The 18,463-nt window shown below is 40.8% G+C and overlaps 1 protein-coding gene across 2 annotated transcripts in view; it reads right to left on the bottom strand.

The window, feature by feature from the left end:
* Window positions 1-18,463, bottom strand: part of LOC147367068 (guanine nucleotide-binding protein G(q) subunit alpha) — a 315,174-nt gene that overhangs the window by 203,170 nt on the left and 93,541 nt on the right. For both annotated transcript variants that reach the window (XM_086415620.1, XM_086415621.1), the window contains exon 2: window positions 6,107-6,291. In XM_086415620.1, coding sequence (XP_086271746.1) covers window positions 6,107-6,291 — 185 coding nt within the window. The remainder of the gene's footprint in view (window positions 1-6,106; window positions 6,292-18,463) is intronic.

The following is an 18,463-nucleotide window of genomic DNA, read 5'->3' on the forward strand; positions in this document are numbered from 1 at the left end:
AAATTATTTTCAGTTTGCTTTAGTCTTAATAAAGATGGAAGATGAGTAGCATTCATTCTCTCCATGATAACCAATTCATCTTATAATAGTTGACAAACTATTCTTTTTATCATTTGCAAGACACTTTCACATAGATTATCTATTAAGCCCTTCATATAATCCTATTATCATCTGTACCATAACACAGATGAGGACATTCAGGCTAAAGAGAGTAAAGAAATTCATGTGTAGGGAGGAAATGTGACAATCCCAAGGTTATGCAGTTATTCAGTGTGTGGGCCCAAGCTCAGTTACTCACTTATAAGTGTTGCTATGCCGCTAACTCCTCTACTTCCCCCACATCCTACAACAGGCTTAGTAAATGTGGAGCGCAACTGGAGAGCCTGCACTGATGGAGAATCCGTGTGTCACTGTATTTTTTAAATTGGTGGCATGATTTTTGCAGTGGTTAACTGTGATTTGTGCCAGCATCATTCCTCTTCTACTAACTGTACCCAGATTTCCCTCAGGGACTGTCAATCAAATTGCCCAGCCTAGTCCAGACAGCTAGCACAGAAGCCTGGCTGGATGAATCCAGCAAGTTTTCCCAGGAATTTGAATCCTGAGTGGGGTGACAAAGACTGAAAATGGTCAGAGTTCATGCTTCTCCCATGAGTTCCACAGACCTGTCCTGGTTTCCAGGAGTTGGTCCTTTTGCTTCTCTTCAATTCTCTGAGTGACCTCATAGGCCCATCAATTCTTTTTCTACTTAAATTAATTAAATGCTGGTGTTGGCTTCTGTTGCTTGCAAGCAAAGAACACTGACTGACAACTCTTCAGAGGGATAGATACCGAAATATACTGATTAAGGTCTGCCTTTATCATGTTCTTATCATAGAGATGACAAATATTAAATTGAAATCAGTCTCTTAGAAAATTCCCCCATGTTGAAAAATGTAGTACAGTAATTTCTTGTTCAACTGATCAAAGGCAGGCAGAAACAAGTTGGCAAATCTTCCAGAATCTTGGCTACATTTTTCTTTTGAAAAATAGCTTCTGGAAGCTTAGATTTCTCAGGGATTAGAGAAAATTCAGAAAGCTGTAAATGTGTTTAACCAGGTCCTTTCCCTATGACATGCCCTTTCTTAGAAAGGTTCTGGGAGGACAAGAGGTTCTACAGTAACATGTCCCCTCAATCTCTCCACCCTGGAAACTTTCTGGCTGGCTGGTCAAAGGCAGCTGCAGCCTAGGTGCCAAGAGAGCCCTGGTCATCAGGACTTTCGAGTCTAACAGTAGAAACTAGAACAGAAGAGGGCCATGTCTACCCAACATCAGCACATGGCTGAGTTCTACTCATAACTATCTTGAGTTCACTGCATGAGGACTCATCAGATTCTTTTCTCTTCCTGGGATTGGCAACGTGAGCAAAGGCCTGCCAATACTTTAAAACTGCTGTAAGAATACCTGGATTTCACAGAAATCATAAGCCAATAGTAAAGGGATACCAGAACCCACTAGCCAGAGTAATTTGTTCAGGGTACAAAAGCTCCTATAACATTCCTGGCATGCTGTGGGAGACAACAAGACGCTTCCTCATTGTGAGGTAATCGGCAATCAACTAAGAAAATAAGGCACGTGCATGTGAAACAACAACAGGCAAAGCAGCAAGAATGCCAACTGCCAGGGACACACAGGAAGCACACACAAATCAAGGGTTCAAAACCTTGGTATCTGCCCCCTTGAGCTGTAACTCAATCTTATCTTAGCCATGTTAACAAAGAAATTTTATTGAGCTGATTTCAAGGCCTCAACTAAAGAATAATCAGAAGAGCATGCCTGTGCTCAATAGGAAAGCATAAAATAATAGGGATGAAAACATCCTTTCTTTTGGAAAGTAAGAAATGACAGAGTAATCTATTTCAGTGTTGAATGCCTTGCATCCAGTGGAGTCTTAAATGGATCTTTTGATTTGACTAAACAACAAATAGTTAGTCCCTTTCAGCGTTAACTATTAACACTTGTGTTTAAGGAAAAGGCAAACTAATATTTAGAAATAAATAAACTCAAGTTCAAGTACTCAGAAGTCCTCAAACATGCTCTCTTACTTGGGCTGAGTCCAACCAGCTCACCTATAAATATTACTTGTTTGGCAAAAAACGTCCAAGAACAGGATAGTGGAAACACAACCAGGGAAGAATTAATCTATTTTTGGTAAAAGTTTTCAATTTATTACGAGCTCCCCTGGAACTGAAGATCCCTGGAGCACTCAGCAAGGGCTGTGAAGAGACTTGCAATGTCACGCCATCACCTGGGCAAAGGTTGCAGCCTGGACTCCCTCTGACCACTGTGCGAGCCCCTAACTAACCAGTAAGACTTTCCATTCAGTGAAGTAACACACAGGAGCAAAACAAATTCTAATATTTTGGCGCAACAGTCCCCTAGACTAGACCAATTTCACAGTAAAAAAAACAAAAACAAAAAACAGTGAATAATTTCTCAGTTAAGAATGGGCCACATCATTTGTAAGCTACATTTTGCTTTACAAAATATATGAACTCAGAAGCAAGAACAAAATTAGGCTGGACAATATTGGAAAATGTTTGTTTTTATTTATGCAGCTGCCATAGACTAAAGAAGCTGTTTAATAAATCAATCAGTTATATATTTTATATCTTTAGGGTCACAAAATAATACAAATCACAAGGCATGGCCTCCAAGTAATTGCTAGTAAAATGCACACTAACCATTAAAATATTTACAAAATATTAGAGCACACTGTAACCAGAAACTTTTGTAGAAAATTCTAACCAAAACACAAATTATGATTATTATTGAGTAGCTATCATAAATAGAAGAAAATAAAATTCAAACTTCTTAGCCTGGCCAAGGCGTCAGTGTTATAGTGGTTAGCATAGCTGCCTTCCAAACTTCTTAGCCTGGATTCAAAACCTTTCAGAAGCATATTTTAAGCCTTTTGTTTATTTTGTTCTTATTTCTCCAGTTATCTTCTATAGGAATTCTGTTCAAGTTAAACTGGCCAGTTTATACATTGCATACACATCCCTTTCTCTGAACATTTACGCCAGCCATTCCTCCTCTCTAAATTGCCTCTCCCTCAGCTCTGCCCTTGTATCTTTCTGGACTGCAAATTTCTGCCTAGGCCTGGTTGACCCTCTCTGCTTCCCTGGCAGCCCACTGTATTTATTCCCTTATGCATCAACAGCTATCTATGGATCTGAATAATCACTTCAACAATGGGGCCGGCGGGGGGGGGGGCGGGGGGGGGCGGGGGGCAGAGTGGTGTCAGGGCAGAAGAGGAGGCTTTCAGTTGTTTATGCTTACAAATGATTTACTTACTCATAAAGCAAGTATTTTTATGAACACTATTGTGTACAAGATACTATGCCAGGGTCAATGAAAAATGCCAAGATAGAACTTGCAAAGAATGCCAAGATTTACTTTCAAAGAGCCTAGAAGCTAGTCAGGAAAATAAGATTAATACCCAAATCATCACAACTAATACAAGCTAGGCAATTATCAATACTCCACTGTAGGTTCTGCTAAAGGGGGTGGGATCACTTAGTGCTACATAGGGAGCAGAGAAGAACTCCGGGACGAAGCGGCAGCTGGGTGGAAAAGCAAGGAGACAGACAACATTATTTCCTTAATAAGCTTTAATAAAGGCAAGGAGGGGCAGAGCTCAGGAAGTTAATGGAGGAAGTAAGGGGTGATACTTTAAAACTCATGTGTGTTGTAGAGAAATGGAGCAAATGTGAGAGTGATTTTTGTTATGAACTGAAAGGAATTAAACATTTTAAGGAATTCAGGGGTCAGCACACTCTAATATCACTGTATTAGGTAGTATGTTAAGTAACCAAGAGACATGGGAAGATTTCATAGGCTAATTATGATCTCTGAGAAAAATTTGTATTATTACAGTAATGTTTTATGATGTTGATTCTTAACTGAATGGTATCCAACACAATAAAGCCTACTTAACTAGAAGTGATAAAAAGAGCTCAAATAACATACATTGAGCATTCTTCTATGTGTTCTATGATTAAGGCATAAATTTCACATCATCTTCTACATCTATATGACTGTACAATGTCTTCATGTGAAAATCTAACATCAAGGCAAGATCCCTTTGAAAGAGTCTTCTGGAGCACAATGGTTTAGAGGTATAATTAAGGAGTTGGTATTGTACTTTAATGTGTAGAAAGAAAGTGAAGTCGCTCAGTCGTGTCCGACTCTTTGTGACCCCATGGACTGTAGCCTACCAGGCTTCTCTGTTCATGGGATTCTCCAGGCAAGAATACTGGAGTGGGTTACCATTTCCTTCGCCAGGGAATCTTGCCCACCTAGGGACTGAACCAGGGTCTCCCGCATTGAAGGCAGACACTTTAACCTCTGAGCCACCAAGGACTGGCATTATGTATGTGTATATATATATATATGTATTGATAAGACATATATACACACATCAATTACACCACACATGCGATAACCAGAATTCATCAGATCACATTATCAACCAACTGTAGTCATAGGGTATTTAAAAAAAAAAAAAAAATTTCTTCAACAGAATACTCACAACTGCAACAAAACAAGCACGCCACCTATTTTAGAAACCCACTACACTAAGATTTCTGACGGGGAAATGTCCTGATCCTTTTAAAGTCAGACTGCTTCCGTATCCAGACAGCTTCCTGTGATTCAGGTACCATATTTCCACGAACCTACTCAGATCTTTCCATTCTTGAGAGGAGAAGCTGGGAGGACTATTTGTGGAAGGCCTCGCTGTTATTTGTGGAGAGACTCTCACTGCCATCGGAAAATGAAGTGTGAAGGTATCAATTAGATAAGAAACAGCCAGTTCATTTTAAGGAACCACCTCCAAAAAAAGAAATGCCTGATTTGAAAATGATCTGTATATTTAGAAGCTTCTAAATAGTAAAAGAAGTGGAGGTACAGAGAACTGCTTTATTTTACCAATGATTCATGCTTGTGAGTTACATCTCAGCATATGAGTCATACTGGGCATGCAGACTTCTTGTTAGTACCCATTGATCCTGGTATATGAAAATATCCTCAAGAGCAGACTATCACGAGTACTAAGAGAATGAAAATGAATGCTTTGATTGAAGGTCCTCAAACAACTGCAGGTACAAATGTAGTGTTTTGTCAACAAAAGGTTAAGGTTTTATCAACTTGCAAGATCAGCACCTACATGTTGTAAGGAATGAAGACTGCCTCCACCCTTAGACATTCTGATTGATTAACAGGAAGGGAAGACGTTTCTACAATTCTGCTTCCCTCATACACTCCCAGCATAAACTCAAACCTGAGGACACCCTCAGATGCACCAAACTTGTTAGGGATCATGTAGTTATAATATTTGGAGGGTAAGCAATGACAGCATTTGTTTTCACCTGAAGAAAAAAATCTGGCTTTCTATTTCAATTAAGAAATAATGCTGAATATTGGGAAAGTTTGCTTGGTTTTTAAAAAGCTGAAAATTTAGATTTTTTTCCCCTAACCCTTTCTCAAGTGGTTTTAGAACTTTCCATTATTTTAACACAACTGCAGGGAAACGTGTTTGAAAGGTTACTGGAAGTGACAGATGGGCTTATTTTGAAATAAAATTAAGCCTGTGGTACTACTGAAAGGAAGTCACGAAATCCAAAATTAAACTGGACAGAATGGTCTGAAGCTGTTTTGTTCTTTGTTCAAGGAAGCACAAAGAGTGGGAGGCTGAGGCAAGGCCACCACTTCTCATTTGAATCCCCTCACTTGGGTCAATTTGTCTTGAACTGATAAAACTCTCTTCTTAATGTAACATACGCCCCCACATTTTAAACATCCATACACCTACTATCAAATATCCAGACATGTCCTTCACTGATATCACTAAGAATATAACTCCAATCTTTTATAGCTGTGACTTTATAAAGACTTAAGGAGGAAAAAACACTTATAAACAATTGTGCTGAGCTATTAAAAACCCCATTTTAGGATGAGATGGAAAATGCCCATTTAAAAAAGACAGTGTGCATCCCAGACATGTGAAGAGACCATTCGCCCTGGGATGGCTCTGCCAGCCGTTCTCAGGAGGAGCCACGCCTACCTTATTGTGCTCGTACTTGTAGGGGATCTTGAGCGTGTCCATGGCTCTGATCATAGCCTGCATGGCCGTGAAGATGTTCTGATACACCAGCTTGGTGAAGCCCCTTTTGTCTTCATCAGAGTAGCCCGACCCATGGATGATTCTCATCTGCTTGATAAATGTACTCTTGCCACTCTCTCCTGTCCCTGCAAGAGAAACGACAGCAGCTCATCAGACCATGAGACCTGCTCACAGTCTTCCAGACAACTACACTATTAACAGGAACAGGCCTTGGATGTGGCATCCTGAGGGCCTGCTGAGAGGAGCATCACAGGACAGCAGCATTACCAGAGGGGGAAGTGCCACCGAGGGTGAACACTCAGCAAGATGACAGGAGTGAGACTCCAGCTCAGAGGCAGAGTTTAAAAAAATAAATAAACAACTGTCACCTTTTTGGAAGCCACTCAGCATGGAATTTTGATAGTGATTTGTAACCATGCATCTTATAAGAAACACAATGAAAGCAGCATGGTTTGAACAGAATAAACAGTTGATAAAGCTCTCTTCCCTGCAGTATGTCTGAAATGCTTTCAGCAGACTGGGATGTTTAGCCAGGATCTGGATCTGGAGATGACAATGCACTCATACAAATGCAGTTCAGACATCAGTAAGACAACATGCAGGAAAATTTCTAGACACTTTCTCTTACTTTAAAATGGGGTATATGGAGAGCACAGTATCCAGGTAAGAATCCAGATCCTTCAGGATAGCAAGTAGCAACTGTATTTATTTCCAGGGGGTTTGCTTGGCTGAGTTATGTCAAGGAATCACTCAATTCAGGAAAGATACAGGAACTCTCCTTCTTTCTGCCCACTCTTAACTATGACACAGAAATTCACTGTTACTGAATTTTTTTCTTCTGTGTTCTCATTTTCCCCTTTTTCAGTATTCTTTTTTGGTCACCATGAGCCTACAGAGAATTCATAACAAAGCTACAATGCCCATTGGGGAGGAGGAAAGACAGAAAGATGATATCATTTCACTGAATGACAACACATTTCTTCTACGGTGAATCTGAAACTTAAACCTAAAAACTTCATTTTTTAAAACGTAAGTTGTTTTGGTGGGCGTGCAACTTCATTTCTGAATATCTCTCACTCACTTTCAAATCTCCTTGAAATTTTCAAAATAATAAATGTCCTCCCCTAACGATGTGGGGAGAAAAATAAAAGTTTTTAGGATAGTAAGCAAAGCAGAATATAATAATAATACTCAAGATGATTGTAGTACCCTTGCTGCCATTTCCTATCAACAAGACATTAAAAAAAAAAAAGGTGGAAAAGGAGAACTGAAAACTAGCAATACGACATCTGTCCTAATTTTGTTTGGTTTTTCTGGTGGTTGGATTTCATTACTATCTTTATAAACAATCATGAAAAATTCAAATAAGTATTACAGTTTTCATAGAAGCATTCTTAAACGACTACAGATGTCTTGGTAAACACAGAAGCCTCACATAATTACAAAGATGACTTCTAGCCCCATAGTCCTGTGGTCGCCAATTCTTAATCCTTTTCATATGACCTTTAATAAAGTGATCTGGAATTTCTTGAAATATTAAGTTAACACTTCCTTTATCATTTTCATATGATTTTAATAAAGTGATTCAGAATTCCTTGAAGTATAAAGTATATGAAAAACATATTCATAGCAATATGAATGCGATCAACACATTTTAACAAGATTAATGCAAGGAGTTAAAAATGAACATATAATTCCATCCATGAATACTACCGTGGGGGTGGGGTGGGGGGGGTAATATCTAAAGAGAAGTATCCCCAATGGAAATAAAGCTAGGAAATTGTTTATCATTAGCAATCAACAATTTATAGGAAGAAATCAGTATCTTTACTTTTCTGAGCAATTCAAAGTATGGAAGAAAAAGATCCAAATTGCTTCTCTGTTTATTATCCTTATCCCAGATATCCTTATCCTTGCTCTGAGGGCCCAACTAAAGACATAATCGTCGAATCAGAACCTCTGCCAGTTTCTTCCACACCAAAAACAGAAAGAAACCTTAACATGTGAGGTTACCTGACCTGCCTCTTGAGAAACCTATTTGCAGGTCAGAAAGCAACAGTTATAATTGGACATGGAACAATAGGCTGGTTCCAAATAGGAAAAGGAGTACGTCAAGGATGTATATTGTCACCCTGCTTATTTAACTTATATGCAGAGTACATCATGAGAAACGCTGGACTGGAAGAAGCACAAGCTGGAATCAAGATTGCCGGGAGAAATATCAATAACCTCAGATATGCAGATGATACCACCCTTATGGCAAAAAGTGAAGAGGAACTAAAAAGCCTCTTGATGAAAGTGAGAGCAGAGTGAAAAAGTTGGCTTAAAGCTCAACATTCAGAAAACTAAGGTCATGGCATAGATCTATTTCATGGGAAATAGATGGGGAAACAGTGGAAACAGTGTCAGACTTTATTTTTTGGGGCTCCAAAATCACTGCAGATGGTGACTGCAGCCATGAAATTAAAAGACGCTTACTCCTTGGAAGGAAAGTTAGGACCAACTTAGATGGCATATTCAAAAGCAGAGACATTACTTTGCCAACAAAGGTCCGTCTAGTCAAGGCTATGGTTTTTCCAGTGGTCATGTATGGATGTGAGAGTTGGACTGTGAAGAAGGCTGAGTGCGAAGAATTGATGCTTTTGAACTGTGGTGTTGGAGAAGACTCTTGAGAGTCCCTTGGACTGCAAAGAGATCCAACCAGTCCATTCTAAAGGAGATCAGTCCTGGGTGTTCTTTGGGAGAACTGATGCTAAAGCTGAAACTCCAATTCTTTGGCCACCTCATGCGAAGAGTTGACTCACTGGAAAAGGCTCTGATGCTGGGAGGGACTGGGGGCAGGAGAAGGGGACAACAGAAGATGAGATGGCTGGATGGCATCACCAACTCAATGGACGTGAGTCTGAGTGAACTCCAGGAGTTAGTGATGGACAGGGAGGCCTGGCGTACTGGAGTTCATGGGGTCGCAAAGAGTTGGACACGACTGAGCGACTGAACTGAACTGAACTGAACGACATGAAAAGAAAAGGAAAGAGAGTCAGGCAAGAGGCCGCTTTCTCCTAGCTGAAGGCTTTTATATACTCCCCCCACACCCAAATAAAATCAAGAAAGTAAAGAGAAGACATCTAAACCATGCTGGCTGTTTTCAATTAAGTCATGTTGGGCAAGAGCAGTCAACACCTGGCCGTTCCTGGGATCTACACTAAGCTCCAGGGCTAATGAAGACTCCAAATACAGGTGGAACACAGGACACATGAATGAATGGAATGGGGAAAGAGGAAAGGAGAAAAGAATCCAAAACCTAACTCCAAGGTTAAGATATTTTCCTGTTGCCCCGGACACACCCTGGGATCCTCTCTCTCCATTATATCATCTTGCTTGGTGCCCCAGGAGGCTGGCTGGGAAGGTTTTCACATTAACAGCTCTCTTGGCTTAAGTCTTCTTGGGTTTAATCCATAGGAGACACCAGGAAGAGACCACAGAGCAGGAGGATGAGAAAGGGGCATCTATTTCCCCAGTTTGCTTCCTATAAGGGCCCCACAGATACGCTGTGTCCCCTTCAAGAGTGTACAGCTCCTGCCAGGTGGCCCTCTCTGGGCTCCTGTACCTGCTCCCTTGCCTTGCTGGCCCCTGGTTACTGCACTCATTAGCTCTTACTGGTTGCCTACACTGGATTAATACCTTGTAAACAGTCCCTGAACAAAACTCTGCTCAGTCACCTAGCTGGAGTGGACCATTTGTTTCCTGCTGAGACCCTGACATGTGTAAATACCCAATGGAGAGCAGGGGCAGCTTAATAAATGAACAAATAAGAAGGCAAGGGAAGGGGGGGTGCCTTTTCTTCTTCTGCTCTTTCTCTATAAATCTTATTTATAAGGTGCTCTCTTGTTTACAAAGTACTTCCTTTTTTCTAGTCGCTAATTCACTCTTTTAACACTCTTCTGGAAGCCAATCATGATGATAGAGCCCAAACTAGAATCCAGGGCTCCCAATTCATCTTCAAATGTGCTAATAAATCTAGTACTTGTCCTCCAGAGCATGTACACTTGAGCCCACCTGCCCCCCAGCAACACATACTTCAAGACTAATCTCTAATCTGACAGGGCAAATGGTGGTCTCCACTCCCTGAATATCCTGTCTCTTGTAAAGGAAACTAAAGAAATTTGTGTTCAAGGCATGTGGACACAGAAGGGGAGGGGGAGGGTGAAATGAATCGGGAGAGTAGCGCTGACACATAGACAATATCATGTGTAAATAGCTAGCTGGTGGGAAGCTGCTGTACAGCACAGGGAGTTCAGCTTGGTGCTCTGTGATGACCTAGAGAGGTGAGATGGGCAGGCAGGGAGGTTCAAGAAGGGGGAGATGTATGTATACATATATTTAACAGCCGATTCACTTCGTTGTACAGCAAAAACTAATACAATATTGTAAAGCAATTATATTCCAATAAAAAAATATAAAGAATAAATCCGTGTTCAACCCTTTAAATTCTGCCACTGTGAAATAGACTGACACTATCCTCTCAAAACTCTGAGATAGATGACTTTTCCCTCATTCCATGGAAAAGAAAAGGCCTTGGAGAGGTGAAGCGTCCGGGCAAAGATGACAAGGCTGGTAAGTGCCAGCACAAGGGCTCGAGCCCAGCCTGCACCTGCCCAGCCTGGATTTGGCGATACTTTCATAATCACGGCTGTGCAAATCCAAGATAATTAACTTCTACTGCCTGCAGTCCAAAAATGTCTCCACGTGGTCCTGACTACATTCAACTTTCATCCATCTAACCAAATTCTGAATTTCCAAATATTACTTCAATTAATAGTATTTTGAATCTTGGTGTCATCTTCCAAGACTGGCCATCCCTCCCAGGTAAATTTCACATACAAATTTAATACTCATGCTTTGATCGGAGAAAGCAATGGCAACCCACTTCAGTACTCTTGCCTGGAAAATCCCATGGATGGAGGAGCCTGGTAGGCTGCAGTCCATGGGGTCGATAAGAGTCGGACACGACTGAGTGACTTCACTTTCACTTTCCACTTTCATGCATTAGAGAAGGAAATGGCAACCCACTCCAGTGTTCTTGTCTGGAGAATCCCAGGGATGGGGGAGCCTGATGGGCTGACATCTATAGGGTCGCACAGAGTCGGACATGACTGAAGAGACTTAGCAGCAGCACGCTTTGATGCTATTGTATAACTGCTGCAAATTAAAAGCGAATACAGCGCTTCACTTAAGAGAAAATCTATGTAATGCAAATGCTACAGGTACAATGATAAAAGTAGTCAAATAAAGTATTATTCTGTACTATGGAATAAAGCATCAACCAAGCAAAAAACTCAGCTTCTTTGTTCCAGGAAGAGTTCTATCATGGGAGACAAATGAACTATTCTTCACAAATGTGTAAACCAAATTTCATGTTTTTCTCCTATTTTCATAAACTTACACAATATTCTTGGGGTTTGAAACAGACATTTTAAAAATCTATTCTGGATTAGAATTTCTAAAATCTGTTTAAAAGGAAACAAATAAAAACACCCAGCTGTTCCAGATTATAAAAATGACTTTGTTTCCTAAGGCCACATGGAAAGCACAATGAGAGACTTCATAATTCTTTATCTCTGAATGAACGAAAGCACACTTCTACTAGTAGGTTGGTCTGTGAATCCGGTGCTGTCTAATCTCTTTTCACAGTACTGAGCAGAAGCAACTTTTGACCTACCTCAAGAAATACAAATCTACTGTTTCCAAAGCCACTGATGAAATAAAATCTAGCAAGGAGCCCTTACATTAAATCTGGGGGTAGGAGTTCCATCTTTGCTAATTTGAATATATCTCCAATCATATTATATAATAACAAGTATATCAAGATATACAAGGAAGGATGTGAGTCTAGAAAAATTTTACTTTTCATCTTCATTAGTCTCTATAAATGTGGCTGATAATTTTCACCAAAAGTTATTTGCACCTTTTGTCGAGTACTACGCCTTTTCTTATCTCAGCCCATCTAAATACCCAGAAATAAGACTATTTAAGAACAATGCTATGGACTTCCCTGGCAGTCCAGTGGTTAAAATTCTGCACTTCCAATGCAGGGGACATGTTTCAATCCCTGGTCAGGGAATGAAGATCCCACAAGCTGCACGGTATGTCCAGAAAAAAAAGAATCATGCTTTTTAAAAAGCCCACTTCATCTAACAAGTACAATTGGTTTTGAGGGATACTGTTTTTCTTCCCTACCCATTGGATCAGGATAAGGCACGAGAGCAATCCCAGTTCATTTCACATGTCTTTCCATCAGGACAAACATAATATATAAATTTAATATCCTACTGTGGACTGCATCACTTTGTAAGGTATTAGAATACAGCATGTTCGATGTACAGACTCTCTCTAATACACAATCTGATACTTTAGGTTTTGCCAAGATCTTTTCAACACAAGAGTATTCCTGTATACAGCTGCTGCCACAAATCCATATTCACTCTATGTATCCTACTCATACTAAGCCTCTGTACCTTTACACTGACTACTCTGCCCATTCTCAAGATGCAGTCTGCAGTCAGTTCCATCCAATTCTAAAAGCAACCCAGTTTTTCTTTCTTGGGGCTTCTTGCTCAGCATAATCTTTTAAAATTTAATTTACTGAAGTATTAATATGCCTTACTGTTTGGTCGCTAGGTCGTGTTTGAATCTTTTGCGACCCCATGGACTATAGCCTGCCAGGCTCCTCTGTCCATGGGATTTCCCAGGCAAGAATACTGGAGTGGGTTGTCATGTCCTTCTTTGTCCACAGGGGAGCTTCTCGACCCAGGGATCGAATCCCCGACTCCTGCATTGGCAGGCATATTCCTTACCACTGAACTACCGGGGAAGCCTTTACTAAAGTATGCTGCTGTTGCTGCTAAGTCGCTTCAGTCATGTCCGACTCCATGCGACCCCAAGGACGGCAGCCCACCAGGCTCCCCCGTCCCTGGGATTCTCCAGGCAAGAACACTGGAGTGGGTTGCCATTTCCTTCTCCGATGCATGAAAGTGAAGAGTGAAAGTGAAGCCACTCAGTCGTGTCCAACTCTAAGCGACCCCATGGACTACAGCCTACCAGGCTCCTCTGTCCATGGGATTTTCCAGGCAAGAATACACTTTAGCTATACTAAAGTATAGCTGACGTATAATGTGTTAATGTCTACTGCACAGCAAAGTGATTCAGTTATGTATGTATGTATGTATATACACATTCTTTTTCATTATGGTTCATCACTTTACAATAGAGCCTTATTGTTTAGAAGACAGTTTTTCTTATCCCATACCCTGACAGTTCTAAATCCAATAACATATTACCTTCTTAATGGTTTCATGAATTGTCACTTGTAGTTGAAAGCAATCAAGGACTCAATGGTTCCTTCTTTCTCGTGTTAGTTGGCTTCCTGGGCTACATTTTATCAAAAGGGCTGTGAGGCACAATCCACACATACACAAGAATTGCTCAGTGTCCTAAAAATGTCAGTTACACTGTCAGTGTCTGAGGAACACGCTGTGCTCCGTTTCCCCTGGAAAACAGTCACTGACCGCTGCACGTGCAGGCGCTGCAGGGCTCGTTTCTTTTATTCTACAAGTCAGAAAACAGACCTTCTCAGGGCCTCTCATAGGCGCAGTGAGACCCACACCACTGCCACTTTTTCTAGGCTCCCAGGAAAAAGAAGAAATGCCAAAACAGAGCTCTAAAAACTGTGGTATTTAAAGTTGTACAGTGAATATATCCATTTTATCCTTCCAGTGCCTTTCATGACTGTATTTGGAGATATTGTCAAACCATCAGAAGTCTACATCTAAAGCCTTTAATTAATGTGAAAGCTCAGGCCAAATGCCCCTGCCCTGCCCTCTTGATTGGCCAGCACCCAGACAAAGAGCTGCTAAGAACAAACCCAAGTCTCATGGAGCTCAATTGTAATCCAAGTATCTGCACTTAAGGTCCATTGGTTTAGGCCAAGAGTTTAAAATATGGAATCTCAGCACCACCAAAGCTGAACTTGGGCTACTTCCACATAAACTTGGATAAAGCAGAACTAGAAATTTCAAGGAGGAATTTTCTACCCACAAGCACATCATCAACCCACACCTGCAAAGACTTAATAGCACTGAGATAAAAGTGATTTAATAACACTGAGTCAAAATGCAATCCATGTGCTGTCCACATTCTGGCTTATGTACTTTAAAATACATATATTCTGCCTCCCACTCATTTTCCTCCACTTATACTGGAAGCCTGCTCGTGAAACTGAGCAGCTCTAATACCACAATCACCATGACTTCCTCTCCTTAAAGACTGTCGTTGGAGAGCAAGGGCTGGTAATACTTAACTCTTTATCCCCAGCAAGGCTGAAGAAGGTAGTGGATAAGGTACTGGATAGTTTTTTAAATGTAACATGGAAATTAACTGAATTGAAAATCACCCACTGTAAATGGAAACTGAAGAGATGAATAAGTTAGTAGTAACCAGAACTGTTAATAAAAACTCACCCAGTCACATTATTTTTAAAAGACAGGCAAAAATGCACTGAGAATGCAATTTATTGAAAATGTTTTGGAAGAGGGAGATTACCTAGTCCTTCAGTTGGGAAGATGCCCTGGAGGAGAAAATGGCAACTCACTCTAGTATTCGTGCCCAGAGAATCCCATGGACAGAGGAGCCTGGCAGCTATAGTCCACAGGGTCTCAGAGTCGGACACAACTGAGAAACTTTCACTTTCACATCCAGGCTTCTTAAAATAGAAAATCCTCCTGAAAAAGGTGCTTCCAAGGTTACTCAAAGATACAAGAGCATTTTCTTAGAATGTCCATTTTACCAGACCATGTTCATGGTAAACATCCATGTATTAAAAACTATCATCAGTTGATTGTACCATTTTGTGACTATACCAAACACCATTAAAATGTACAGTTTAAAATGATGAACTTTATGGTATGTACACTTCGTACTAATTTAAGAAAATTTAAACTAACATCAGTATGATGTTAGAGATGTAAGAGACAAGCATTCGATCCCTTGGTCAGGAAGATCTCTGGAGAAGGAAATGGTAACCCACTCCAGTATTCTTGCCTGGAGAACCCCACGGACTAAGGAGCCTGGCAGGCTACAGTCCATAGGGTTGCGAAGGGTCAGACACGACTGAAGCAACTTAGCTTGTATGCACATAGTATAGTTCGGAGAACAGGAGGTTTATACAAATATTCAGGCTAAAACTTTTTCAAGTTTCTTTGAGCCAACATGCCCCCCAGCCCTCTCCTCTAGGAGAGCTTGTTCACTCTCTTCTGCCTCTGGATATATTTCAGAGAAAAATTTTAAGAAGCTCCAAACTCGCTTATTTTACAGAGGAGGGAAGCAAAGTGACTTGTTCAAGGATTTTTCTGGTTGAAAACTAATTAGGAAGAAGATGGACTATAATCTACCAAGGCCTCCTGTTTGTCCAGGGCTCTTGATCTTAAGTCCTTGTAAACTTTCTTTTTATTAAACATCTTTCCAACTTAAAAAGTTACAATTATTTATTATAGAGAATTCAGAAAAACAAGAGAGTTTTCAAAGTTCCTAAAATCTGAATATTGTGGTATATTTCTTTCCAGACTCCTTTTCTGAGCAAGAGCTTCCCCTGTGGCTCAGCTGGTAAAGAATCCACCTGCAATGTGGGAGACCTGGGTTTGATCCTGGGTTGGGAAGATCCCCTGGAGAAGGGAAAGGCTACCCACTCCAGTATTCTGGCCTGGAGAAATCCATGGACTGTATAGTTCATGGGGTAACAAAGAGTCAGACACAACTGAGCAACTTTCACTTCACAAATGTTCCTTTTTTTGTTCATTTTCTAAACTAAAAATGGAATAGTCCTGTATACTGTTATTTTTCACTTAACATATTTTGCTAATTATTCCAAGATACTAATTATTCTTCAGAAACAGTTCATGATTGTCTAAAAGGCCATCATAAGAATGTGTGATAACTGAACAATTCTCCTGTCATAACACGTTTTGAGTACTTCTAGTTTTTCAGTTTTATAAATAATTTTGTGATAAACATCCCTGAAGGAAGGCATCAAAAAAATGCAATTAGGTGAAAACAGACGTAAAGGCTCTGGCCAGCCTATATGTATTATCAGTTGACACATCCATCAGACCTTTCTTTACCTCACTTTTTAAAAAAGCAACATCTTTGATATACAGTTTTATAATATATATTTGGTCTCCATCCCAGTTTTTGGCACAGGGCTCCTAAAACCCTTGGAATTTCTTAAGGGAAGAGAGCAAAAGGGTGTTCTTGTTATGTTAATAAGGTGACTTTTGGAAAGAGCCTAAGGAATGGCTCTGCTGGTCCCAGGAACCAGCCTCCAACAGAGAAGCAGAACTTTTAGTCTCACCCCCTGACCAGTGGGGAAGGGAGAAGGGATCAACAATTTGACTCCAGTCGCCAAAGGCCAGGTAGGGCTCCGCTCAGTTCAGTCCCTCAGTCGAGTCTTTGTGACCCCATGGACTGCAGCACTCCAGGCTTCCCTCTCCTTCACCAACTTCCAGAGCTTGCTCAAACTCATGTCCATTGCATCAGTGATACCATTCAACCATCTTGTCCTCTGTTGTCCCCCTTTTTCTGCCTTCAATCTTTCCCCGCATCAAGGTCTTTTCCAATGAGTCAGTTCTTCGAATCAGGTAGCGAAAGTATTGGAGCTTCACCTTCAGCATCAGCCCTTCCAATGAATGTTAAGGACTGACTTCCTTTAGGATTGGCTAGTTTGATCTCCTTGCAGTCCCAGGGTCTCTCAAGAGTCTCTGACATCACAGTTCAAATGCATCAATTCTTCTGCGCTCAGCTTTCTTTATGGTCCAACTCTCACCTCCATATATGACTACTGGGAAAACCACAGCTTTGACTAAACAGACCTCTGTCGCAAAAGTAATGTCTCTGCTTTTTCTTGTGCTGTCTAGGTAGGTCACAGCTTTTCTCCCAAGAACCAAGTGTCTTTTAATTTCATGGCTGCAGTCACCATCTGCAGGGATTTTGGAGCCCCCCAAAATAAACTCTTTCACTGTTTCCATTGTTTCCCCATCTATTTGCCCATGAAGCGATGGGACCAAATGCCATGATCTTCGTTTTTTGAATGTTGAGTTTTAAGCCAGCCTTTTCACTCTCCTCTTTCACTTTCATCAAGAGGCTCTTGAGTTCCTCTTCGTTTTCTGCCATAAGGGTGGTGGTATCTGCATATCTAAGGTTATTGACATTTCTCCCAACAATCTTGATTCCTGTTGTGCTTCATCCAGCCCAGCATTTTGCATGATGCACTCTGCATAGAAGTTAAATAAGCAGGGTGACAATATACAGCCTTGACGTACTCCTTTCCCTATTTGGAACCAATCCGTTGTTCCACATCAGGTTCTAACTGTTGCTTCTTGACCTGTATACAGGTTTTGGAGAAGGCAGGTAAGGTGGTCTAGTATTCCCATCTCTTGAAGAATTTTCCACAGTTTGTTGTGATCAAAAGTCAAAGGCTTTGGCATAGTCAATAAAACGGCAGATGTTTTTCTGAAACTTTCTTGCTTTTTCTATGATCCAACGTATGTTGGCAACTTGATTTCTGGTTCTTCTGCTTTTTCTAAATCCAGCTTGAACATCTGGGAGTTCTTGATTCATGTACTGTTGAGGTCTAGCTTGTAGAATTTTGAGCATTACTTTGCTTGCATGCGAGACGAGCAAAATTGTGTGGTAGTTTGAGCATTCTTTGGCATTGCCTTTCTTTGGGATTGGAATGAAAACTGACCTTTTCCAGTCCTGTGGCCACTGCTAAGGTTTCCAAATTTGCTGGCATATTGAGTGCAGCACTTTCACAGCATCATCTTTCAGGATTTGAAATAGCTCAACTGGAATTCTATCACCTCCACTAGCTTTGTTCATAGTGATGCTTCCAAAGGCCCACTTGACTTTGCCCTCCGGGATGTCTGGCTCTAGGTGAGTGATCACACCATCATGGTTATCTGGGTCATGAAGATCTTTTTTGTATAGTTCTTCTGTGTATTCTTGCCACCTCTGCTTCTGTTAGGGTCATATCATTTCTGTCCTTTATTGAGCCCATCTTTGCATGAAATGTCCCCTTGGTATCTCTAAATTTCTTGAAGTATCTCTAGTCTTTCCCATTCTATTGTTTTCCTCTATATCTTTGCATTGATTACTGAGGAAGCCTTTCTTATCTCTCCTTGCTATTCTTTGGAACTCTGCATTCAGATGGGTAAATCTTTCCTTTTCTCCTTTGCCATTCACTTCTCT

Source organism: Bos grunniens, chromosome 8 (genome assembly GCF_055505025.1).
Source record: "Bos grunniens cultivar Pamir isolate PY7600 chromosome 8, Bosgru_T2T1.0, whole genome shotgun sequence".
In the NCBI taxonomy this organism is placed as follows: Eukaryota; Metazoa; Chordata; class Mammalia; order Artiodactyla; family Bovidae; genus Bos; species Bos grunniens.